Raw genomic sequence first — 26467 nt, 5'->3', positions numbered from 1 at the left:
GCAGCATGTCAATCTAAAGAGATCCTTGTTAAGTAGCTGGGCTTACAGATACCATGGAGATGGGAGTGGTAATGAGAACCTGAATAGAATAGACTCATCATCAGAATTACAAAGGCTCAGGCGTTTGGGGGGGGGGAGGGGGGGCAGAAAGAAAGAAAAAAGAAACAAAAAAACAAATGAATGCTGAGTCAGCCTGACCCCACATTAACTAATGAGCTGCTGTTACAAAGCAAATAATCAATTGACACAACATAGCATACAGAATAGCTGGACTTAATCATGATGTAAAAGGGAACAGTCCTCGGTTGCCTAATATTGGGAGAGTAGTATTGTATCTTACGGTGCTAGCACCTCAAGTTCTAAAACACAGTAAACAACCACGTTGCCTTTAAATGGCTCAAGTGAAAAAAAATCTACATGACTCTTTAAAGCAGGGGTGTCAAACTCAATTGCACAGGGGGCCAAAACTCAAAACTCGCGGGCCGAACAGTATAACCATTTATTTAACAGACTAAATATTTATGTTTTTTAACCATTAATATGAACCAAAATACAGGATATCATTCCAAAATAAATACATTTCAACTTAAAATATTTTGCTCTTCATAAAAAAATATCCTGTCAATACAATACATTCAAAATCTGTACATGCTGGAATATTAAAAAATCTGAAAATATAAATAAAAAATTGAATTTAAAGCAAAAGTATAATCATAACAAATCATAACATTCCATTTTCTTGTCCTATTTAGTCAGAGCCTGATACTTGGAGTCTTTTCTTTGCAACAAGTTCGTTTATGTTTGGGGTTAGGTTCTGTGTTGTGAAGATTCTCAGGATCGATTGCAGGTGTTCATCAGTGAGGCGACTCCTGTGTGACGTTTTGTTAATTTTCATCACAGAGAACAGCTGCTCGCACAGATATGTGCTGCCAAACATGGACAGGATTCGAGCCGCATGTTGGCGGAGCTGCGGCATCACTTCAGGAATGAAACGAGTGAACTGTGCTGGCCCCGCAGTGTCGTACTTTGCCTTCAGTGTCCCGTTACATTGCAGTTCTATCAGCTCCATCTGCATTTCTACAGGTGCGGTTTCCACATCGACTGCAAATGGGTTGCGAAGCAGCTCGAAATTACTTTTCTGTGCCTCAAAGTCACTGAAGCGCCGTGCGAACTCAGTGCGCAGCGCGCTGAGTTTTTCAGCAAAGGTGGCATTTGGGAAAACTGTGGCACTTTCTTGGTTCCGTATTACTTGGCAACAGGGAAAGTGAGACAAGTTGCATTGGTGCATTTGTGTCTCCCATAAGCGCAGCTTCACTTGAAATGCCTTCACTGCATCATGCATATCGGTTATTATGTGCTCCCGTCCCTGGAGTTGAAGGTTTAAAGCGCTAAGATGCGACGTTATGTCAGCCAGGAACGCCAACTCACATTTCCACTTTTCATCCCGCAGAACTGTGCAGTCTTTCCCCTTACTGTCCATGAACTGGCAGATTTCCTCTCGCAGCTCAAAGTGTCTTTTGAGAACTTTTCCCCGACTTAGCCACCGGACCTCCGTATGATATGGCATGTCGCCAAACTCGCTATCTATTTCCCGCAGAAAAGACTGGAATTGGCGGTGATTTAAACCGTGGGCTCTGATAAAGTTGACGGTTTGTGTTACAGTGTTCATCACATGATCCATTTTTAGGACTTTAGCACTCAGCGATTCCTGGTGTATGATGCAGTGATACACTGTCAACTCACCGGCACAGTTCTCCTCCCGCATCTTTGAGCGCATCCTTCCCACCAGTCCATTTTTTTCACCACACATAGCAGGTGCGCCATCTGTTGTAAGTCCAACGAGTTTTTCCCACGGCAGTTTCATGTCGGTTACACTTTGAAATACATTTCCAAAGATGTCTTCTCCTTTCGTTGTCCCGTGCATCGATTTAATGTCCAGTATTTCCTCTGTTACACACAAATTGGAATCCACACCACGGATAAATATCGCCAGCTGTGCAGTGTCAGTCGTGTCAGTAGTTTCATCCACGGCAAGGGAGTATGCAACAAAATCTTTTGCTCTTTCAATCAACTGTGTTTTCAAATCAGTCGCCATCTCACAAACCCGATTAGCAACAGTGTTTCTGCTGAGGCTTACATTTGCAAATGCTCGCGTTTTATCTGGACAAAGGACGTCGCACACTTTCATCATACAATTCTTTACGAATTCCCCCTCGGTAAACGGCCGTCCTGATTTGGCGATCTCTTCGGCCACAATGAAACTTGCTTTCACAGCAGCTTCACTTTGTGATTTTGCTTTGGTGAAAAACGTCTGCTGGGATGTCAAATTCTTCTTCAACTCCTCTACCTTTTGTAGCTTCTGTCCTGCGCTCAGGTTTTTGAATTTGTTCTCATGTTTCGTCTCGTAGTGCCGTCTTAGGTTATACTCCTTCATTACAGCGATATTACTCCCGCAAAGGAGACACACTGGTTTACCTGCAATTTCAGTAAACATATACTCATTCTCCCACCGGCTTTGAAAGTCTCGGTTTTCAGAATCAATTTTTCTCTTGGCCATTGTTGGGGTCTAGCTTTGATTTGAGATTAGCGTTGTATACATCAACAGACCGCGAACTTGAACCGCGGCTTGCCGTTGGCGGCAATTGCACTGCATCATGGGATTTGTAGTGTGTGTTATTGGGGCGTCATATCACAGGGCCATTAAAAACAGATATATAAAACGATTTCGCGGGCCGGATATAATTGTATGGCGGGCCGGATGTGGCCCGCGGGCCTTGAGTTTGACACATGTGCTTTAAAGGCAATAATGGACTTCAGCAACACAGAGAGGAACATGTCAAGGTTCTAGCACCTTAAGATACTGTACTACTGTACCATTTCCTTTTATGATGGTGGAAGCATGGGAAAAATTAAGTCCTGCAGCTATGTCCAGTTTACAGTCACACACACAAGCCTTTTAAAAAAGATGAATTGCATATCTTTTTTGAGCATTCATAACCAAAAGAGAATTGGAGATGAAAAGTTTGACAGGCAGCTACCATATCTACTTACAGGATACAGGTTATGAACCATGTTTGCTATGAGTGGAATAGTGAGCCGCATAGAAGGTGCCTGTTTTTTTCTCTCATAAATGACAAGGTTAGAGATTAATAAGTAAAGATTTGTTGCTCCATTCAAGAGTATCTTGTGATTTTAAGTGAGGTTATTTTTACAGTCTTTGTACTTGTATCAGTTGTTTTTCTAATTGGTAAAGGACAAAAAAGAAAGAAAAAGCATTAATAACCAAGATAGTCCTATCAGACTGATAAAAGTTAAGAGGGGTTAAAATACATGAAACACTCTACAATCTACTCTTGATAAGAGTCCAAAAGAAAGTTTGATTATGAGGAAGTTGATTTGAGGAGTATTTTGATTTTGAGGAAATGAGGTAATTTTTATCAGTAGACTCCTTGTATTACCATTGATGAGGATACAGTTGCCGTTGATCTGACACACTTTCCACATTTGCTGGCCTTTCTGTTAGCTCCTCAGCAAGTTTACCAATCATCTTCCAAGGTCTTGAGTAAAATTCTCAAAAGTGCGCATGTGACTTATGAGCCAAATTCTCATTTTCTGACATGTCTTAGGCACTTAGTGCTCAGGGAAAGACAGACAATACGACTTAGGCACTTAAGAGCCTGCGTCACTTTTGACAAATAAAAATTTGAGAAATGTTACCCCTTGGCTCTACAAGAAAAGTGAAACTACTCTAACTCAATTTTAAATTGATTTACCTAAATGGGCGCAAACTCCTGATGTCGATGCACTTAAACCAGTTTAACCCCTTGCCTAAATTTGTTTAGCTTGTGTCAGTAAACCTGTGGAGTCTTTCCAGAAACACACCCATCTGTTCACTGATGGGAGACGCTCTCTCTCACACAGTCATTCGTTCTTTACAGCACAAATTTGTTCATTTGAAGGTCTCAGACACCCGCTGTTTGTTTGTATTACTATGTACTTTAGCTATAGTTTTAAAATATTTTCCAGTGACCAAATATATTTTTTTAAACAGACAATAGTTTATTTACAATAGCTCAACACTATGAGATACAGCAATGAAGGGAAATGCACCAGACAAGCACCTATTTATTTTATAGCATATATTTAAGTAGATTATTCCAAATGTTACATTTTGGAAGTTTAAAATACTACTACATTAGCTTTGATATTGTGGTGACTAATGTTTCAATAATACATAACTTTGTGGAAACATCCCTGTATTCAGTTTGTTTTACACAATTTATCCTGAATTACAGTAACTTGTACAATTATGACTTGGTTCATACAAGAGAATAATAAATACTTGAGTATATATTTTCATGCCTGTTTATTTAATGAGTCCTTGCACAACTCAGATGCACACGCCTTGATGGTGAGTTATATAAATTTGATAACTAGTTTGCATCTCTGATCTTAGAATAAAATATCCAGATTGTAATTTCTCTTATATAGTCAACATTGTCGAGTGTAGAATATCTGGCATACATTTTCATAAGCTGCAGACTAAACATTGCAAAGCACAAATGTTACATCTTTGTAACCAAACATTTAAAAGATGGAAATATGTAAGATTATTTTAAAGGATGTTTTTAACTAGCTGCTGTAGCAGAGTACTGATAACCAGAAACAAAATATATTGCAGCAAGTTTGTGTACTAACATATATACCAGATATACGCACAGCATGCGATACGAGACTTTTGGCCTACTCCTACTCCCATCGTAGTCAATGATACAGCTTCTAGTACTTCAATGGGGTAAGAATTACAATATATCAGATGCTTCAGGAATCACATTTTTTGCTGAGATCAGTAATCGTTTGGGTGATAGATTACTTATCTATTTATTTTTCTTATCAGTATTTGCAAACTGAAAGTATTTGCTTAAGTTCACCCCACCTTCAATGTTCATCTTTTTCTTTTGGTTTACAGTAGTTAAAAATAAATATTTTGAACACAGTAGCCATGATGTACATCTACTGTAAGAAACAATCCTATACTGACAGAGCGGATACAAGAAGTCTTCTCCATCTCTAGTTTCTGGGATTATGATGACGCACCTGGTGTATTTATTACAGTGACCGTCTGCCATCATAAACAAAATAAGTTTTAAGCTTTAAACCTCCCACATATCACTTAATAGGTCATTGGTTACATTACCAGCTGCAACAAACTAATAGCTGAAAAAATGTAGAGCATAAGTGACGATGAAAGAATACTAAAATACAAATAAATATGTTTTAAAAATTAAGGCAATCACACATACAAACAGTTAAAAAGATCATGTAAGTCTATATTGTTTAACACAAATATTGTATGTTAATGATACCACCATAAAACAATTTAGAAGCAACATAAAAATCAATACATCAGGCTAAATCAATTTCTTAGAGAGATCAAACTGTGGCTTGGATAAATGGTGATCTCTCCTTGTGGTGCTGAAGAACAGATGATAAATAGGAGTACGGCTGGAATTTATTTTAGGGTTGGGTCATAAAACCCAAATCCAATGAATCTACTTTCAAAATGAAACAGCATACCTGACGGCTCTCTTGACCTCTGATTTTGCAAAACAGATCATAGAATATCAGGGTTGGAAGGGACCTCAGGAGATCATCTAGTCCAGGGGTAGGCAACCTATGGCTCGCATGCCAAAGGTGGCATGCGAGCTGATTTTCAGTGGCACTCACACTGCCCAGGTCCTGGCCACCAGTCTGGGGGGGGGGCTCTGCATTTTAATTTAATTTTAAATGAAGCTTCTTAAACATTTAAAAAAACTTATTTACTTTACATACAACAATAGTTTAGTTATATATTATAGACTTATAGAAAGAGACCCTCTAAAAATGTTAAAATGTATTACTGGCACGCGAAACTTTCAATTAGAGTGAATAAATGAAGACTCGGCACACCACTTCTGAAAGGTTGCCGACCCCTGATCTAGTCCAACCCCCTGTTCAAAGTAGGACCAATCCCCAGACAGATTTTTGCCCCCAATCCCTAAATGGCCCCCTCAAGGATTGAACTCATAATCCTAGGTTTAGCAGACCAATGCTCAAACCACTGAGCTATCCCTAGTGAAGTGCATTGTGTGTCAGAGAACAGGAGAAAGCCCTAAGAATGTACTTAATGAAAACGTACTTAGGCCTTGATCCTGTTTCCATTGCAGTCAATGGCAAACTTGTTAATGATTCTAATTCATATGGAGTAGAGGCAGAGCCACTGTGTCTCACTTTCTGACTCTTCCTTCCTAAGTCTATAGAGAGCAGGTGGCAATATTCTATATCAGTTTGTCCTATTTGTTTTGGCTGCCTCCTTTTTTCCCTTCTTTGTTGAACATTCTGTATCTTATGGTTGCTTCTTTCCTTGTGTGAGGCGCTCTCCTGGGACTGACTCTGAGTGTTTGCCACGCTCCATTAATAAAGAGTGTTACAAGGGGAAAAAAAGTCTCTATATTGACTTGGCTGGTTTCATGCTCACCTCAGCCAAAGAATCTGGCTTTTGTCTAGAGTGCAAAAACCACAGCCTTGTGATGCTGAAGAACATCACAGAACGTGATGCTGTACAAACTTCACAAGTGATGAGTCACTATATACTGTGCTTCTTAAAATAGTGAAATGCAAGAAACAAAGTCTACCTAACAGTCCACGAATGTTGTACAACTTGTCCCTTTTAGTTAGCCTGTTGAAATCATGCATTTATTAAATGTTTAGCAAAATCTCTCTGATAAGCATATGTAGCGATCTTGCACTGTTCTCCGCACAGAGATGGATTTCATCCTTAGCACATAACAACATTCATCAATACAATTTGAAATTATCTTGCATGTTCTTATTTATGTTTGTATTCTTGAATTTTGATGCGTCACTTGTATCAGATATATACAATTCATGAAAAACATCCCCCTTTCCTACAGAGATAGAGGCTATCAAAGCGAGGAAGAGATCAGGAATATGAATATAACATGATAATGCCTGGACTACTGGTTGAAATAAGCTGGTGATATACCTGCCCTTATGCAATGATGCACAGATTTGAACTTAGCAGTGGTCTATTATCCCATTACTATATATACATACATACACCCCCTTACTCATTTTAATGAGTTACACACTTGCACATATTGTAAATCAAAGGACAGACAAGTCTATTACATACAATCCACTTTTTTTTTTACTGTAGTTAAATAATCATGAACGGATTTCAAGTTTTAGATACAACCTATACAACTAGGGTGACAGAAAATGGTGTTCCAACAAGCACTGTAATAGCATATTGCCAAAATCACAAAAAAAACCCCTAAAAAACAAACAAACAAACAAAAAAATCCAACGCAACTAGTTAGGAACAAAGCCATGAGCTAATTAAAAAGATTCTATAAAGGTTTTATGTTGGGTTAGCTACCTCTGTTGAAACACTTCTATAAAGGAAGGATTGGTCACTTAAGCACTTTTGCATGTAATATCATTGGGACATCCCTTTCCCTGTTTCTCTAAAAAGCATCACATGCTTGCATTTCTTACTGTCAAATTTAATTAACAGAGAAAACTTTGCCACAGAAATGACAGAATAAGATTATATGAACAGTGCCACAATCATTGATGCTGTTCAACTAACTAGAGACCAGTTTGCAAAAAAATGTCAAAACCAAAAGCAATCATATCAATATAACCTGTTATTACAAATATTTTCCAGTCAGTGCTTCAATATAGTTAAAAGTTTTTTAAAAATCCACCTTTATTTTGCTAATAAATAAAAATAAGATTGTCAGCAAAGTGGGTAAGTAATTTAAATGTTTAGTTATATAAATTAGCACAGTGATATTTGTTTGAATAAGTGCACTGAAAACAGACAACACCTTCCTTTCTTCTGATACCTGAACATTTATTTCCTTTTGCTTGAGTTACTGAGTAACATGTGGGCCTTCAGGTTCCCTGCATGACCTATAGTCAGCTAATACTAAATGGTCAATAGCTGAATCTCAAGACAATGTTTCACCAGATGGACAACTATGCTAACCTGCATACAATACATTCAAAGGTTTTACAGCATTATTGCAGTAGATTAGAGCCTTTGGCTTCAATATTTTTAGTTGTGGGGAACGGGAGGAAGGCAGTATTTTTTACACCAGAACATGGATATGTAATGGATGAAAATTGGTAGGATGACTGACAGGAACCAATTTTTGCCTGTGAAAATATAGTTTTTTCAGAGTTTGTAAAGAAAAAATGATAGGATATACAAGAACAAAAAATACTACCTTAAATTTGGATTAATCTGTTACATGCTGTACTTCGGCATTATTGTCACTGAACCTTGCAAAGAACACTTAATGGATAAGACATTCTAATCAGGATTGACAACAGCCAATTAAGTGTCAGAAGAATAATCTGATAAATACGTCTGCATGCTATAGGCATTTGCAGATAAGTCTTAACTGTCAATCTGAATGTTAAACATCTCTATTTCCATCTTGCTTTTGATGGCCTTATTAAAAAGGGAATGCTATCAGCTCTTTCAAATTGACTTTGGGAATGCTCTCTCCCAAAAAAGGACATTTCTGAATTTGGGAGAATCTGTGGGGACTCTTAAATATAGTAAATTTGTAATCAAACTGAGCAGGTGTATAGCTTGGTGAAGCAACTACATAGCTGCTGTCATCTCCATACATTTTCAGATATTGCAGGTGTCTGGTTTACAGTAGATCTGTCTCTTTAATGGGTGGAAGGATATCTGTGGACATTCTAGAAGGCCGTTCTCTGCTTTCAGTGCTCCTTGCTAGTCATACAGAAGATAGCACCTCATTGGTTGGATCACTCCCCTTCTTGTCTTCACTCTCAATGTCAATCACATGAACCGTGCCAGGCTTCAGGATCAAGTCGTCAGTCTCTATTTGACTCCTGCTATCATCCACCTCCACGTATTTCCCTTTAGACTGATGGGTAGCCTTCCCGAAGACATCTTTAAAATGTCGCTTGAACTCAGTATCTGGGCAATATACATACTCATAAAGGGCACCTGCAAGGACTGCTCCTATTATTGGTCCCACCCAATAGACCTACAAGAGAGGGAAGAAACCCCACAAGGGTACATGATGGAAAGGAAAATGTTTCAGAGAAAAGCAATTTAGTGAAGACTTTAAATGGATGACTGTTCACAAAAGCCCCTTGAGTAGAGAGCTTAACTGACCTCTCTTGCTCAGAAATGGACATGATCTGAGCAATGAGGCTGTGTCTGTCTAGGTACTCCTGTGGCCTCTAACGCCATAGTATCTGAACATTTCATAAACGCTGATGAATTTGTCCTCACAACACGCTTATGAGATGGGTAAGTGCTATCATCCCAGTTTTGTAGAAGGGAAATCTGAAGTACAGGGAGATTAACACCTCATTTTTTGGTGTATAAATGCAGAAAACAAATCAAAGTGCATAAACACATATTTCTACTTCTATTTTTAGGACCACATTTTCAAAAGAATCCAAACCTGGTCTCTGAAATTGCAGACAGCTCTGCATACCTGATTTCTGTTCATCCAGAAGAGGCAGTTAGACTTCTAATTATCCTATTTGCACACAAATCCATGGTGTGCCAATTTGCTTCAACATAATTCCCAATAGTCCTGCAATACTAGTTAGCCATGTACTGTTACAGGTCCCACCTGCCTTTGCTAAGGGCAGGTGACTGTCTCATATTTCAGGAGCAGAAGAGATCTTTCAAGCAGCTAGGACAGCAGTTCTGCTTCCCCTGGGCTGTTGCTACAATAAATACTATACACATATTTACAGCTTTGGTTATGTATTAGACGGCTTTAGATAATTAATTAATCTTGTGAATAATTACAGTTGTTTTAAAAGCTGAATAAACCATTTGGTGGTAAGAGTAAATCCACTTCTGTACGTTGACTAATGGAGGAAAAGTTACGCATGGTGTAAGCGTTTGCAAAATCAGAGCCTATGGGCCTGATCCTACTCCAGTTGAAGGCAATGAAAGTTTTGCTATGAACTGCCGGGGCAATAAGATGGGCCCATTGTTTCAAATTAGGAAATATAGATAAACACGAAAGTATGTGGCCTTCTTAAAAATAATATTGGAAGTGTCTCCAAAAATGCCTGTCATGGCTTTAATTTGAGGAAAGTAAGACATTACCCCTCTCGCCTATCACACGGGAATTTGTTTTTAACAATTATTTTATCCAGAATGCTTTAATAAACTATTGCATTGTCAGCACTGCAAAATCTATTAATCAAAAAAGCTTCCTACACATGTACTCTTAGTTGGGCTGATGCTTGCTCATCAAAGCAGGAAATATCTATGCTTTTAGCTACGTTCTTACTCTTACAAGGCCAGATACTGATCCCATTATCTCACATTGGTGAGAAGTTACTCATGTATGACCACTGATGCCAGATCAAAATGGAGAAGTTCTCATGTTGTATATCTGGCCCGCTTTTTTTAGAAGCATTTAGAAAATGTGAAGCCAGTGGATTACCTGAGTAACTACTCACCAGCTTGACTGAGAGGTTTGCAGTCAATCTCAAAGTATCTTTCTTTCCAATAACAACAATTCTTTTGATCACATTGCGTTTTTTGTTTTTAACATGTCCTGATTCTCTCTCCATGCTTGCAGCCTCCTCAAAAACCCAACCTCCATAGATTCATAGATTCATAGATTATAGGACTGGAAGGGACCTCGAGAGGTCATCGAGTCCAGTCCCCTGCCCGCATGGCAGGACCAAATACACAATAGGCAATTATAATTCATCCCACACAGGACAGAGTACAACTTTAAACTTGTACTTTAGGCAAAGAATAGATAAATATGGTAAAGTTTGTGGCAGGTCAGTGGCCATCTTTCTCAGTGATTATCTTTATGGAACATTATGAAGAATAAGAAGAGCAAATGAAGAAAAAAATATAATTTGGTAACTGGTCATTGCTATTGTAAATGAAGCATAAAAGCAGTTACCCAGTGGTTTTCCCATTTCCCCATGATAACAGCAGGTCCAAATGATCGAGCAGGATTCATACTGGCACCAGTGTAGTTGATCTACAGTAAAAATAAAATGTTAACTACTGCTATTATTAGAACATTATTATTAAACCATTTACTATCACCATTTGCTGTAATTCAGTACAGTAACTCCTCACTTAAAGTCGTCCCAGTTACCGTTGTTTCATTGTTACATTGCTGATCAATTAGGGAACATGCTCATTTAAAGTTGTGCAATGCTCCCTTCTAACGTCGTTTGGCAGCCGCCTGCTTTGTCTACTGCTTGCAGGAAGAGCAGCCCGTTGCAGCTAGCTGCTGGGGGCTTGGAACCAGGGTGGACCGGCAGCCCCCCATCAGCTCCCGCTCCCCTAAGTTCCCTGTGCAGCAGCTTCCCAGCAAGCTAGCAATTGCAGCTGTCCCTCCCCCCACTGCCATGTGCTGCACCTGCCCTCTGCCTTGGAGCTGCTCCCCGAGACTCCTGCTTGCTGTGCAGGGGAGAGGGAAGGAAGAAATATCCCACCCTCTGACTCCTCCACCTCAACCAAGCTTCACAATCATCATCACTGTGTACCAGTATTAAATTGTTTGTTTAAAACTTATACTGTGTGTGTGTGTATATATATAAAATATAGTCTTTTGCCTGGTGAAAATTTTTCCCCTGGAACCTAACCCCCTCATTTACATTAATTCTTATGGGGAAATTGGATTCGCTTAACATCGTTTCGCTTAAAGTTGCATTTTTCAGGAACATAACTACAACATTAAGTGAGGAGTTACTGTACTGTCACCCAAACCACTTTGAGCCATTTCTGATTTTGTATTTCCTGTCCACCTTTGTAGTATCAGACTATATTATCATTCTCCAGATGACCCTTCTAGTGACAGAATTTACAAAATTAACATCTACATAGACAGATAAAGGCCTGATCCAATGCCCTATCAATAGAAAGCCTCCCATTGACTTCAATGGGCTTTGCAATGGATCCCCAACAGGCTACTAAAGAATTACACCTCTAAAGGCTCCTGGAGCTCCCACCTAGTTCTGGAGTAGGGACAGTGGAAGAAGGGCTCTATTATTTAAACAGAAGTCATTAACTTACAGCAAATAAATGTCCAATTGCAACAGAAAATCCAATTGCTAAAGCCACTGAACCAGTGACATCGCTTCGTTTTGAATCACAGCTGGCAAAAATAGTAAAAACCAGCTGGAATGTAATTATCAACTCCACCAGGAGTCCATGGCCAGCGGAAAGATCTCCGTGTACCTGGAAAAAGAAACCACCACCGAAGATGAAGCAAAGGTGAGTTTGCAGTTCAAAAAGCTACTACAAATGTTAATTGTTTTGTGATTTAAAATGTTTAGTCATGCACAGTGATGAAATGGCACTGTACTTTGGAAAGGTATGGATTCATTTCCTATCCTTTTTTTTTTGACAGCCATGGAAAATTACTGATGGACTGACAAAGAAAGTTCTTACTGGATTTTAATGTAGAACTTCAAAGCTAGACTGCATTTATTACATATCGAATTTGCAAATGCTGCACTTAAACTTGCACAACTTTTTTTCTTGGGAGCACTGTAATTTACTATTCAATTATAAATTCATTAATTAGCCCCGACTTAATTAATTGAAATTTCAATTAAAAATTAAGCAGCGTGTGGCTCAAGTGCATTTTTAATAAGTCCTGCAACAGGGCTAACTGATGGCATTCCTTATTAGTTTAGAACAAAGTGGAAATCTAAGGCACAATCTATTTCAGAAGTGTGTCATTTTAAATTGATGTTTTTTCAATCACCATCATAATGGCATAGAATTAATTTCAGAATTCTTCTTGAAATTGTATTTCATGCATGTATATTTAAACTGTGAACGTGGATTAGCATTACCTGCTGTTACCAGATTTGGGGGAATTCTAGAAGAGAAATCTTCTGTAAAAGAATTGCTGTAAATATTGCTCAGCATAAACCCATCCTAATGAGAGATCTAAGTCACATATAGGAGTTGTAAATAAACCAGCAATGCACTTAAACCATCACTTCTACTTTCTGGGTTTAAATCTGACACTAAAAGGTTATTCTACTTTAAGAGTAGGAGCAAAAGTTGTTACCGTAGTAACTCCCAAGCCTCCCACCAAACTTGGGGGTGTGACAAGGTAGAGAATTCCTGCCCCCACTATGGCACCCAGGCATTGGGCAACAATATAGAAGACAGACTTGGCAAGGCTGATCTTCCTAGTGCAGACCATAGCAACAGTCACAGCAGGGTTAATATGGCCACCACTGATGTGTCCAAAGCACTGCACCATGGTTGCAATGCTCAGTCCAAAGCAGAGAGCGATAAGGACCATGTCTACAGGCAGAGGCTTTTCAGATCCACCCCAGTTGATTGTAGAGCCAAGGCTGAGGAGGACAAAAATTAGCATGGCCAAAAATTCTGCTGAAACAGCTTTCCAGAAAGGCTGAGTCCAGACGCCTTTAAATGCCACCATGATGGTCTCACACTTACACAGACGTCCACACTTACTGAAAAAGAAAACAAATCTGCATCAGAAGTCACCAAGTCAGCCTTAGATTTTGCTGTAGAGGATTATTATCTGGCTGACCTTCTGGGGATTGCAGCAACACTGGACACCCTATGGTGGGGCTAATAATAAAGATGTGCACTGCTAGAGAGACTAAAGAAACATCACTCATGCTCAGGAGGTTCTGTTCTTAGTATACTGCAGTCTAAAGGACACAGGGCAACTAGTCATTGTGTTTGCTAAGGAAAGTCTCTCTGAACAGATGGAGTTTCAGATAAAGAAACCTATAGTTTTTTAAAAATAAGTAGGTTTGTCTTCTAGTTGCACCAAAATCTGCATTGAACTTGCATACTGTAAAACCCCATTAACTTCAGTGGCCCCTTTGTCCCTTGTGTTTATTCTATGGATAGCTTCCCTTTCTATGCAAATTTGTACTTTTACAGCACATATACAATATTTCAATAAAAGGCCAAGAGCCCAATCAAAATCATAATTTCCCAAACTACAACACTGATGTTGCAGTTTTGGAAGTTGCCATAGAAGAGTTTATAAGGAAGCCTCTTTTTGAAATATTATTTTGTGTCAATAAGAAACAACATATTTATGCACAGAGGACACATTCTTCAGGATGGACATTGGGTAAAATTAATTCAGCCAGGAGAATACAAGAAATCCTAAATTCTGTCCCTGAATCAAACATTCAATTTCTTTTGGGCTATGTTTGTAGGATGAGGAGCAAATTGTAGTAATATTTATTGTATAAGTAATGTGGAGAACTGTGGGTGGGGGGAGAAAGTACCACATTGGTTTCAATTGTGCCCGAGCACCGATATTTACTAGGCTACACTGCCTTCATGATGAGTTACATTTTTGTTACGTGTCCAGAGACCTATGAAAGTGGGTTACTGAAGAAGAGTTATTTGTAGTATTAATAAATTGAAAATAAACCAAAAAGGGAGCATTTTATGAGTTTCCAAGGAATGCAAACAAGATTTTCTTTTTCTTTATTTAAACAAAGGAAAATAAAAATGTTGAACTGCTACAACTCAGAGCTGAATTTCAAGTGGAAGGATGGAGGAATTTAATAACTGGTTACCTAAGGTAATTTGAGCCATAGTACATACCTAACAACACTTACACTTGAAAGAATGCATTATGTATCTTCATAAGCACTAGAGGCACACATGACCATGAATTTCTCAGCAGTGCAGTTTTGATGCTCTCAAGGGAGGTGTGGCAGGGCCCACTCACTTCATGTGAGCACCCGTACTGGCTGAGTGTGTCTCTATACCTGCACTCCCTCTGCGTTGCTCTGCTTGTGGTGATTCCTGCTGGCAGTTAAACTTCTTAGGCAGATTTCAGTGACTCAGCCCTCAGTTATTGTGAAACAGCAAACAGTTCCCTTCTGGACACAAGTCCAACAGGGCCTATCAAGTACCTACAGTTAGTCTGTTCCTGCAGCCCTCCTTGGGCTCTGTCTTAAATTGTCCTTGCTCTGGTATGGAGCAGTGTCCCCAGGGCTTCCTCCTTGGAGACTGTTCACCTATTGTCCCAGCTGAATCACTCTGTACAGTTCAGTCCCCTTCCGGGTGGGTATGGCTGTGTTGTAACAGAAGTCCCACGAATGTGGCCCCTCTTTCTAGGTCTTCAGCCCCTTCCCTGGGCCAGTTTAATCTCCCCTTCTTCAGGGAATTGGTGTGTGTGTGTACACGTACCCAGCATGCCCACTACTCCAAGTCCCAACCCAGGGACCTTATAAGTAGCAGCCACCTGCTGCTTCCCTTTAACAATTTACTGCTGCATTTCCCTGGGACAATTACCTACTGAAGCAATGAAGATTAAGCAGATGAAGAGATGAAGCAAAACTGGAACCTTAAACCCCTTTAAAATGTTGGCTGCACAGATATGAACCAGCACCTATAGTTTTGGTTTCAGTCAGGGCCCGAACAAGAATGGGACAATTTTTTTCTTTTTTTGACCCAGATGAGATTGTTTTCACAAGATTTCAACCACAGTGTGAAGAATTTACTTCTTGAGCACCTCCTTGGGGCTGGATGCAGTACTGCAGTCCTTCTCTCAGGTGCTTCCTGCAGACTGACTTTGGTGGGTGTTCAGTGGCTTAGCCCTCTGTCCAAGTCACAAACTCTGAGTGAACCCTTCCCAGGGTATTAAAGAGTCCAATAAATAAACAATCTCTTGGCCCTCGCTAGGGTCTTCAGCAGTGGCTCTGCGTCCTTTAAGTTCAGCCACTTGTTCGGGCTCCCAAACAAACTCCGTCCCCTTCTTGGGGTTTATGCCATGTTACCTATGGGGGAACGCAGGCCTGCCTGCTACTCTGGGTTCCAACCCAGGTCAGGGACCCTACACACAGCAGCCACACACTGCTTGAGTCAATCAGTTGCTGATTCTTCCCACCAGGCCTTTTAACTTCATCCTTATCCCAGGGCTAAGGTTCTTAGGTACTATCTCTCTCCTCGAAAACCCAGCTCTGCAAAATACTGCCAGAAAACAATCTTTGGCTATCCCACAAGCTCCTGTGGCAGCACCCTTCTTTTCCCTTCTGCTCCCAGCCAGGAACTGAACAGCTAAGGCCCTTGCAGTTCCTTTTATCTGGGCCACCAGGGCCTGACTGGCTGCTGCAGATCCCTCTAGCCTTTGGAGGACCTGGTCCCTGTGGTTTCCAAAACAGCCGTTCTAAAGACTTCTCTTTAGGCAAGCTTGGAGGATCCATATTCGCTGCTGTTCTCCTCTCAGCTTGCTATTTCTTGGGTTGGGGTATAGTAGGACCGCGGGGCTCCCAGTCAGGGAGCTGCAAAGGCAGAATACACCTAGTCACACTAAGACTGTGGAAATCATGCAACAACATCTAATCTTGCAACATTTCTATCATTCAAAATGGCCAAATGTTCACAAAAACAGCTTATGAAATGGATACTGAATTTGAACCCTAAATGAGATTGTCACTTAAACCCACCCTCTACCACTATCCTAACTCTTAACACAGATCCAACCAAATACTACCTCCCTGCCAACAGTCTGGTGCATTGTGCATGGAGACAGGAACTCCTAGTCTTCACCTTGTATTTACTCTCGAGTCATTGTGCAATGTTGGCCAAGTCACAACCATTCTGTGTTTAATTTTCCTCCTCTGTAAAATTAGAATAAAAATACATTCCTGTCGGACAGAGGGCACTGTGGCCTGTCCTGTAAGCTGGTGGAATGTAAGGGGGCCTGAAGTGCCTCCTTATTCCCTTGCACCAGTGTGTTGTACTATTGCTTCCCAGCATGCAGGGGCAGCAGGTGCTTCATTTCCCCACCCCTGCACAAGTAGGCAGAAAGGGGCAAAGCATTGGCAAATGTACCTGTTGGCATAGCTACACTAGCACATCAGAGAGCATATGATGTGTCAGGTTTGCAGATGACACAAAAATTGGGGGCATGGTAAATAATGAAGAGGACAGGTCACTTAGTAAACTGGACTCAAGCAAACAGTATGCATTTTAATATGGCTAAGTGTAAATACATACATCTAGGAACAAAGATAGTAGGCCATACTTACAAGATAGGGGACTTTATCCTGGGAAGTAGTGACTCTGAAAAGGATTTGGTGGTCGTGGTGGATAATCAGATGAAGATGAGCTTCCAGTGTGATGCTATGGCCAAAAGGCCTAATGTAACCCTTGGACGCATAAACAAGCGAATCCTGAGTAGGAGTAGAGAGGTTATTTTACCTCTATATTTGGCACTGCAGCAGGAATACTGTGTCCACTTCTTACTCCTGGGGGAAATCTGTGCCACTACACCTGCGCAGAGTTCATGTCCCCCACAGATTTCTTTGCTTCCCCACAGAAAAATGACTTTCTGACAGGGAAGCAAAGGGAAGCCACAAGACTGGTCATGTGCCATTCCCCTGCAGCGCGGATGCGTTGTTTCAGGAGCCCAGAGCAGCCAGCGGAGTGGTAATCGTTGGGGGGGTGGGCTAGGAACATCCTGGCCAGTGGCTCCTATCCTGTGCCAGGTTCAGCTACTAGTCCTGGCTGGCTGGGGAGGATGGGACTTCCTCTTCCTCTGCAAGAAGCAACCAGGACTGGGTCAGACCCACTTCCAGAAACCTCCCCAGCTGCTGGAAGCTCTGCACTCTCCCCGCTACCCCGCTTCTTGCTCCCATCACTACTCAGCTGTGGGGGGCAGGGGTCACTGTACAGAGAGCTACTCCCCCATTTGCCCAACCCCCGTACATCCAGATCCACCTCATACCCAGATTGCCCTGCCAAGCTTCATGCCCTGCACCCAGAACCCCCCCACTGACTTCCTTGAACCCAAATCCACACCCCAACAAGCCTCACTCTCTGCATCCAGAGCCCCTTGCACCCAGACCCTCCCACCAAGCCCCACCTCCCTGCATCTGGACCCCACCCCTGCACCCAGACCAGTCCCTACACTTATTTATTGACAAATAAAATTTGCAGAATTTTAAAATATTGTGTGGAGAATGTTAATTTTTTGGCACAGAATTCCCTCAGGAGTAACTTCTGGTGTCCACAATTCAAGAAGGATGTTGATAAATTGGAGAGAGTTCAGAGACAAGCAATGAGGCTGAGGAAAGAACATGCCTTATAGTGACAGACTCAAAGAGTTTGATCTATCTAGCTTAACAACGAGAAGAGTTAGGGGTGACTTGATTACAGTCTATAAGTGTCTACATAGGGAACAAATATTTAATTAGGGGCTCTTCATTCTAGCAGACTAAGATATAACACTATCCAATGGCTGGAAATTGAAACTAGATGAATTAAGATTGGAAATAAGGAACACATTTTTAACTGTGAGAGTAATTAACCGGTGGAACAATTTACCAAGCATTGTGGTGGATTCTTCATCACTAACAATTTTAAAATCAAGATTAGATGTTTTGCTAAAAGTTCTGCTCTAAGAATTCTTTTTGGGAAGTTCTATGGCCTATGTTCTATCAGAAGTCAGAGTAGATAATCACACTGGTCCCTTCTGGCCTTGAAATCTATACATCTAGGACTCAACCTGATGCAGTTTACTCCCTGCCAGGGGCAGCGGAGAGACTGGAAGGGAGACTAATTTGGGGAGTCACAGGGCATGTCTGCACTACAAAATTAAGTCCACCTATGTTAGGTCAACTTACAGCCACCACAATAATTATTGTGGTTTTTGATGTCCATGCTGTTGATGGTGCTCGTGCTCACCTTGAGCGCTTCTTCCGAGCTAAGAGGGGCAGTATGGGGTGGGGTGGGGGGCTGAGAGCCCGGGCTGTCAGCTCCCTGCAGGGCTCTCCTTCCGGAGCCCAGCTGCTCCATGGGCTCCTGGCTCCCTGCTCTCTGCTGGGAGCCGAGCAGCAGCCCAGGCTCTGAGCATGGAGCTCCCCACATGGAGTGGGGAGCCCAGGTGGCAGCTGGGCTCCTAGTGATGAATGGGAAGCCAGGAGCCCAGGCTCCAGTGGTTAGCTCTGTGGGGAGTGGGTAGCTGAGAACCTGGGCGGTAGCCGGGCTTACAGCTGGAGCCTTCCACCTACCCCGGAGTGACAGCCCCAGCTGTGAGCCAGGCACAAGGTTCACAGGAGGGTACCTACCCGCCTTCCTTGTCAATTTCAGGGCTTGTCAGGAGCTGTGAAATTGACAAGAATGACAGCCAACAGCCGATGAAAGTAATGCAGTTTCTACACAGCGTAGACACTGTGTCACCTTAACTGCACAGACATAAGCCCTCTGCCTCTCGTGGAGGTGGAGTTATTATGTCGGTGTAGTAGGGCACTTACATCGGCTGGAGCAAGGCTGTAGTGTAGACACTGATATAATCAGATGTTGCCTTACCTTGACCTAATTCTGTAGTGTAGACCAAGCCACAGTCTCTCCTAGGCTGCTCCAGGGTCAGTGCAACAACAGGTTGCTCCTTTCAAAGGGCAGATTGTAAACTGGCAATCAGGATAAGAGTGTTTATGGATTTTTCAGTTAATGTTTATTTAAGGTCTTGAAAATGTAAAGAGCCAAGTAATTATATTAAGGTATCACACAAACGAATAGTCAGGCTCTGTTTATCAAGAGAAGGTGAATTTCCATCCTGTTAAGCTTCGTGGAAAAACACAGTAGCCCTGTATTGTTTCATCAATATTTTTACAAGTATTATCTTAAGTGTTTGCTTTGTTTATGGACATGTAACCCGCTAATGAGTGTGTTTCTGGTTCCCCTCTGAGCTGATCCACAGAGGATATGAGTTGTTACAACCCTTAGTTACAGAGCTGTAACTCTTTACTCATGCTGGAGCTGCTCATGCTTTTGCTCTGGAGGACCTGGGTGTATCAGCCAACATGACAGCCATCACACACATCTCTCCTTTAACATCCTATGGGCATGGATGTGCCAGTGTAGCTATGACACTGAAATGTGAACTGTGATTGCTAAGAAGATTGGCATTATGGCCTAGAGCAGGGGTAGGCAACCTATGGCATGCATGCCAAAGGTGGAACGCGAGCTGATTTTCAGTGGCACTCACACTGCCCAGGTCTTGGCCACCAGTCCGGGGGGCTCTGCATTTTAATTTAATTTTAAATGACGCTTCTTAAACACTTTAAAAACCTTATTTACTTTACATACAACAATAGTTTAGTTATATATCATAGACTTATAGAAAGAGACCTTCTAAAAACATTAAAATGTATTACTAGCATGCAAAACCTTAAATTAGAGTGAATAAATGAAGACTCGGCACATCACTTCTGAAAGGTTGCCAACCCCTGGCCTAGAGGGTAGTGCAGTGGACTGGGAGTCAAGAGACATCAATTCTTTTTCTCACTCTGCCACTGATCTTCTGTGTGACCATAGGCAAGTCATTTCACACTCTCATGCCTCAGTTTTCCCTCATGTCCTTTGCCTGCCTTGTCTATTTAGAGTGTTAGCTCTTTGGGGCATGGACTGTCTCTTACTATATACCTACCTAGTGAAATAGGGCCCCAACCTGAATTACGGTGTCTACGCATTACTATAAGCAATACTACTAATAAAGATTGCACTAAGAAAGTTCACTTAAATTTTAAAAATTCATCCTTTTCTAACTAAAATTATGTCAGTGATTAGAAGTGAGCAAAGCAAACAAAGCGAATGCAGGATTATTACAAACAACACTCCACGTGTCCCTTGTTTCAATGTTTTGTGAATCTCACAAATATTTTAACAGTCATCTCTATAGCAAGCTGAAGCACCCTAAGCCCTGCTGTGACACAGCTACCTGCAGCTCAAACAGACATTGGATGTCTAAGGAGAAGTTGGTCCAATAAAAGATATTACGTCACCCACATAGTCTTTCTAATATCCTGGGACTGATGGACGCATCTACAACTACCCTGCAAACAACTTGTGAGACAGTCAGCTGCTGTAGCAATGCAATTATGCAAGCGCATGCTGTCCTAGGCTTTTCTCACCAATTTTGTTTTGGTTTCTAAATGTAATTCAACCCAATTTTGCAAGAAACACGTGTATTGTAGTTCTTCGGGGGAAAATAACCCATAACTTATAAGCCAAACCAAACCTATGACTTGGTTGGATGGAAACATCCAGTGCAGTGCTTCTCAATCTTTTCTAGACAGTAAGTAGGGTTGCCAGGCAATTGGTTTTCGACCGGAATGCCTGGTCAAAAAGGACCTTGGTGGTTTCAGTCAGCACCACCGACCGGGCCGTTAAAAGTCTGGTCAGCGGCGCAGTGGGGCCCAGGGCTAGGACAGACTCCCTACCTACCCTGGCTCTGCACTGCTCCTGGAAGCAGCTGCCAGGTCCCTGTGGCCCCTAGGTGCTGAGGTGGTCAGGGAAGTGCCACATGTTACTCCCGCTCAAGTACCGGCTCCACAGCTCCCATTGGCCGGGAAGAGTGACCATTGGCTGGGGAGGTGTGTGTGCCTGCTGAGGAACTGCACCTATAGGCTGCAGGGACCTGGCAGCCGCTTCCTTGGAGCCGCAGTAAGTCGGGACCCCGCACCCTCTCCCACACCACACCCCCCTGCCCCAGCCTATAGCCTTCTCATGCACCCCAAACTCCTCATCCCAGCCCCACCCACAACCAGAGCCCTCACCCCCCCTGCACTCCAACTCCAATCCTTTGGCCCAGCCCGGAGTCCCCTCCTGCACCCTAAACCCCTCATCCCCGGCCCCACCCCCAGCCGGAGCCCTCATCTCCCCCACACCCCAACCCTCTGCCCCAGCCCAGAGCCCCCTGCTGTACCCCAAACCCCTCATCCCTGTCCCCACCCCAGAGCCTGCACCCCCAGCCCAGATCCCACACTCCCTCTTGCACCCCAACCCCCTGTCCCAGCCCAGTGTGAGTGAGTGAGGGTGGGGAAGAATGAGTGACTGAGAAAGGGGGATGGAGCAAATGGGAGCGGGGCCTCAGAGGAGGGGCGGGGCATGGGCAGGGCCTCAGAGAAGGCACAGGGCAGGGGCATTCCCTTTTGTGTGATTAGCAAGTTGGCAGCCCTAACAGTGACCCCATATTACAAGCGAAAGACAGTTTAAGAACATAAAGAAAAGGAGGGTGGTTGCCGCTCCCTGGCTTAAGAAGCCCTGGGACAGTGAATGAAACCCCCTCCTCTAGCCATTTTCTTTCTGGAGGAGAGGAAAAATGGATGAGTGCTGCCCTGGAGATGGGCCAGCAGGGGGTGGGCTATTTCCACCATAGTACTTGCAGCAATACAGTCCCCCAGCACCTGACTCAGGGTCCCCAGTGATAATTGTCCAGGTTAAGAGCGCAGACGCCTTATCTGGACACGCAGAAGAGAGTAATAATAAATACTGTAGTTCATGTGCAAAAGCTCCACGGTGTTTTCACATGTCACCTGTTAAACTAAATGCTGCGGAAAACGTGGATGATTAGAACTCTGCTCCTAAAACAACAGAAGGGCAATTTTAAAGCACATACCTCACTTTTGCTTAAAAATACTATATAACTCCCTTAGGGTTATTCAGAAGCCAAATCTGAAAGACAGCCACAAAAGGCAGTGACTCTCTGCAACAAGCCCTGTACCCTAAAATACCGACCGGCGTATTACGAGCTGCCTTTTAAAAGCACTTTACGTACGAAGGTATTTTTGGACCCTGTCCAAACGGGTGAAAGACAACGCATCGCCTCTGACCATGTAGTGACCACTCTGCAGCCCCGCGTGGTTTAATGTTTCATGTTCTGCACACGGACAAACCCCCCACCCCTCTGGCAGACAGTGACGGGCTAACCCAGTCACTAGGGCAGCTTCACCCACTGCAACCCAAAATTGTCTTGGCCAAGATCATGCAACAAACATCCCTCCCCGCCCCTGCCTTGCTCTGGAAACCAACCACCGGCTGCCCAGGGAGCGGAAAACAAAAAGCACCACGAGCGCAACTCACAAGCGAGCGGGACCGGGCCAGCGGGGATGGTCGGGGACGGTGTTAAAGGCGCCGCTCGTGTGTTGCTCTTCGGGGAGAGGGGAGGAGGTGGGGCTGCAGGGAGGGGTGGCTGCGAATGAAAGCAGGGAGCGGGGCAAGAGAACAAGAGCCGGGCTCCTGGGTGCAGGACCCTGGGGAGGGCAGACGAGGCGCTTCCACTTGCAGCGCCCCTACCCCCAGAGCCGCCGCTGCCTTAGCTTCACACTGGCAACAAGCGCGCCGAGAAATTTAACCCTCTCGGCGCTGCAGCCCCGGCCTGCGCTCCCCGCTCTGCCCCCTCTGCGCTCCGTGGGGGGCGGCCGATTGGCCTTTGGCTGCAACTCGCACCCGCAGGCTGGACGGGGCCCAGCCCGGCCCCAGCACAAAGCGGGGTTTGTTGCTCTGAACGGCTTATGCCGGCTCCTGCTAATTTCTTTCAAGTGGCGCTGGACAGCCAGCCCTTGCCGAGCCAAGTTGGAAAGCAGGGAAGCGCTTGGGTGAGTGCTCGCTTGGGTTTGGGGTCGGGCTGGGAGATGCTGAGTGCACTGGCTCGGGAGGAGATCTATATTTTCCCCACCTTTCCCCTCTTCAGACTTCCTTCGTTGCTCTAAAAGTGGCAGGAAAAATACAGTCAGAATACTCTCTAATAAATGGTTTCAGAGTAGCAGCCGTGCATCCGAAGAAGTGGGCTGTAGTCCATGAAAGCTTATGCTCTAATAAATTTGTTAGTCTCTAAGGTGCCACAAGTACTCCTGTTCTCTAATAAATACATCTAATTACAAAAGATCAGGAACAACCCCCCACCACCACCCATGTCTGCCCGGGCTACCTTTGCACTTGGACATCTCAAGTCCACCGAACAAACTCAGGCTTAGCTCCCTAGTAAGAGCAAGACACTTACCCCCAGCTTCTTGCTGCTGGTCTGTCACTCATTCCTTCCCTGGATGGTGTGCAGTGAAGACAGAGCTCTAAGAGCCAGGAGCATAGCCCTGAGTGCACTGGGAGTCAGATTACTGCTACTTGTCTGATTGGGTTTTTGGAGTGGAGGGGTGGAAAGATTTTGAACCATGTGGCAAGTTATATTTGAACTCTAAACAATTTCCCCTTACCTGATCATCCTTTTAGACACTGTTTAGAAACTGTCATAGTTATTAATGATGGAAACATTTATATCATGCATCTGGTTTGCTGCGTCTTATAAATGAGAGTAAGAAACAAACAGCAGCAGAAACTACACCTTCCATTGCAGCAGGGGCTTTTAAGTAATTGGAATGAAGAAAAAATTGGAAACAAAATTATGCATTTGTTAGGTGGTGACTGCTACTGTCAGAGTATAGGGCTTTAGTATCGTTTACTCCTATACAGTTGACGTCCAGTTCTTTGTGATTTGCAATCTAAACTTTATTCTGCTGCTGACTACCAGGCAATATTATTGTTATAAAATAACTCTTGGTACATTATCAGAACTAAAATTACTGCAAAACATGGACACCAGCAAACACCTCTTCAGGTTGCTGAGTTCACTGAAGTTTGGCCCATTGTGGGATCATAATGAAGATGAAAAAAAATGGTAAAACTGGTGAATTCAGACCACTGAGCTACTGAGAAATTCAAACTGTTCCCACCTTGCGAAAGAACCATTGGAAACTACAGCAAAGCCTTAAGGTAACACTAAGCACCAGGTCACTGTAGTGTTATTCTGCACAAGATTATTTTTGGAAGGGGATTAATGTGCGTGTCTGTATAAACTGAGACTTCAAAAAAAAAAAAAAAAAAAAAAAAACGGGGGGTGGGGAGGAGGAATGGATCAAAGCACCAAGAGAGTACTTTCTAGTGGCTTTTGGCCCTTGAGTGCATTATATATAGAATTTGCATGTTTATATTCTATAGGAGAGCTTTTAAATATGAAATTGTATGGTTTTAAAAGCATGTTAAAAATGACATGCACACAGGAAATATATGTATTTGTTATCAAAGCTATAATTAGCTTCAAGATTAATTATGTGATTGCCAGCATGTTCCAGGCTGATTATAGTGTTTTGGGAAGTCTTTCTGACTACTGGAGAAAAAAGCTACTGAGAGCTGAAGAGGCATTTGGAAAGGTACAGAAGCATGGATAGAGCCCTATCACCACCACTTTGGACCGCCTTATCTTTTGCTTGGAGATTTTGGGTCTGTAAAGGGATAGCACCCACCTCTCGCAAGCACCCCCTGATCGAGTGTGTGTGTGTGCCTGCAGGTTTTTTTTCTGCTTATGGTGCCCCTTATGATTGTCAGGTGAGTCTTCGGTGACTCAGCCCTCCGGCTGATTTGCATATTTTTTTTCTGCTCATGGTGCCCCTTGTGCTTGTCAGGTGAATGTGCGAATCAGCAGGAGGGCTGAGTCAATGAAGACTCACCTGACAAGCACAAGGGGCACCATGAGAAGAAAAAAAACTGCAGGCACAGAAAAATCCCTTCCAGGGTACACAATCCACAGAGTCCCCAATGTTCTGCAGCCCTCCCTGGGCACAGTCTTCTAAAACAGGCCCCACCGTGGTACCCTCGCTTGCTCCAGCTAGGTTGCAAGGTTCCTCCTACTCTGGAATTGAGCGGCACCCCAAGGGCTTCTTCCCTGGAGACTCCTTGCCTCTACTTGAGTCCTCAGTGACCCCAGCCTTCCTGCTGAGCCACCCCTCTTGGACTCAATTCGCTGACCGCAGCTCCTTGCTGAGTCAGTCCCAGTGCAGCGCCCTTCCCTGAAGTGCCACAGTTCTAATTTCCTTCCTTAAGGCATAGTCACTTCCTCCAGTGGCTGGTGTTGGGGAAATGGGACCCAGTCCCACCCACTGCTCCAGGTCCCAACCCAAGGACCCTTTAAGTATAACAGCTTTGTGCTGCATCTCTTTACTAACTGCTGCTCTACATTTCCCAGGGCCACTTCCCTTAGTTGAATCCCAGCAGCCAGCCAGAAGCTCCTTCCTCACTCCCCCTTAGTTGAGTCCCAGCAGCAAGCCAGGTGCTATTCTTGAGCTACCCCATTCTCTGCCAGTAACTGATCTGTCCAGCCCTTTTAGCCCCTGCAGCTAGCCAAGAGCACCTCTTACTACCCTGGTCCCTGCCAGCAAACTGAACTCATGTTGGCCCTGCAGCTCTTGTTATATGAACATGCTGGGCCCTGATTGGTTGTATCCCACGCTGCCTCTCTAGACCAGCTTGGAAGACCCTTTCCACTGCCCTTTTCTGGGGCAGGGTCAAGTCCATCCTGTCACAGGGTCCCTATTATGCTGCAGCATGTGTAGTTTTTTATACCAGTGCAAAGTGGGTGTAATTTAAAACACTACCAAATCAAACAGTACTTGTGTAAATGACTACGCATGGTGTACGGTAATAGAAGATCAGGCCCACATATTTAATATTAGTTAGAGATTGTAGTAAGCACAAGATGATAAAATGCTAGCATACTTGTGTTTTATCATGTGTGTGTACCTACCTACAGCTAAGTGGCCAAGGGTATCAAATCAG

General features: G+C 43.2%; 2 protein-coding genes and 1 long non-coding RNA gene across 3 annotated transcripts in view; 1 reads left to right on the top strand and 2 right to left on the bottom strand.

Moving 5' to 3' along the window:
* Positions 1-485: 485 nt before the first annotated feature.
* LOC128832005 (general transcription factor II-I repeat domain-containing protein 2A-like) lies at positions 486-2785 on the bottom strand. The gene has a single exon (XM_054018998.1). The coding sequence runs from the start codon at positions 2555-2557 to the stop codon at positions 749-751; it is 1809 nt and encodes a 602-aa protein (XP_053874973.1). The 5' UTR covers positions 2558-2785; the 3' UTR covers positions 486-748.
* Positions 2786-4038: 1253 nt separating this feature from the next.
* AQP4 (aquaporin 4) lies at positions 4039-23977 on the bottom strand. The gene is made up of 5 exons (XM_054017235.1): positions 23865-23977; positions 13137-13551; positions 12128-12292; positions 11004-11084; positions 4039-9095 (listed from the first exon to the last, which is right to left on the bottom strand). Exons 1-5 carry the CDS (start codon positions 23894-23896, stop codon positions 8820-8822), a joined length of 969 nt encoding a protein of 322 aa, XP_053873210.1. The 5' UTR covers positions 23897-23977; the 3' UTR covers positions 4039-8819.
* The window catches only part of LOC128831110 (uncharacterized), a 20852-nt gene continuing 16236 nt past the window's right edge, over positions 21852-26467 (top strand). The window contains exons 1-2 of the long non-coding RNA XR_008443757.1: positions 21852-23460; positions 24428-24628. This is a non-coding gene — a long non-coding RNA (uncharacterized LOC128831110). The remainder of the gene's footprint in view (positions 23461-24427; positions 24629-26467) is intronic.

This window comes from Malaclemys terrapin, chromosome 2 (assembly GCF_027887155.1).
Source record: "Malaclemys terrapin pileata isolate rMalTer1 chromosome 2, rMalTer1.hap1, whole genome shotgun sequence".
NCBI classification, from domain to species: Eukaryota; Metazoa; Chordata; order Testudines; family Emydidae; genus Malaclemys; species Malaclemys terrapin.
The sequence above is the reverse complement of the archived record's forward strand: the minus strand, read 5'-3'. Positions and strand labels throughout refer to the sequence as shown.

Coding starts and splice junctions, on each gene's coding strand:
- LOC128832005 (XM_054018998.1), bottom strand. CDS start 2,557: ATGGCCAAGAGAAAAATTGATTCTGAAAACCGAGACTTTCAAAGCCGG.
- AQP4 (XM_054017235.1), bottom strand. CDS start 23,896: ATGAGTGACAGACCAGCAGCAAGAAGCTGGGG. Junction 12,293..13,136: donor GAGGCTTGGGAGTTACTACG/GTAACAACTTTT, acceptor TTCTTTTTCCAG/GTACACGGAGATCTTTCCGC. Junction 11,085..12,127: donor CAATTGGACATTTATTTGCT/GTAAGTTAATGA, acceptor TTTTTACTGTAG/ATCAACTACACTGGTGCCAG.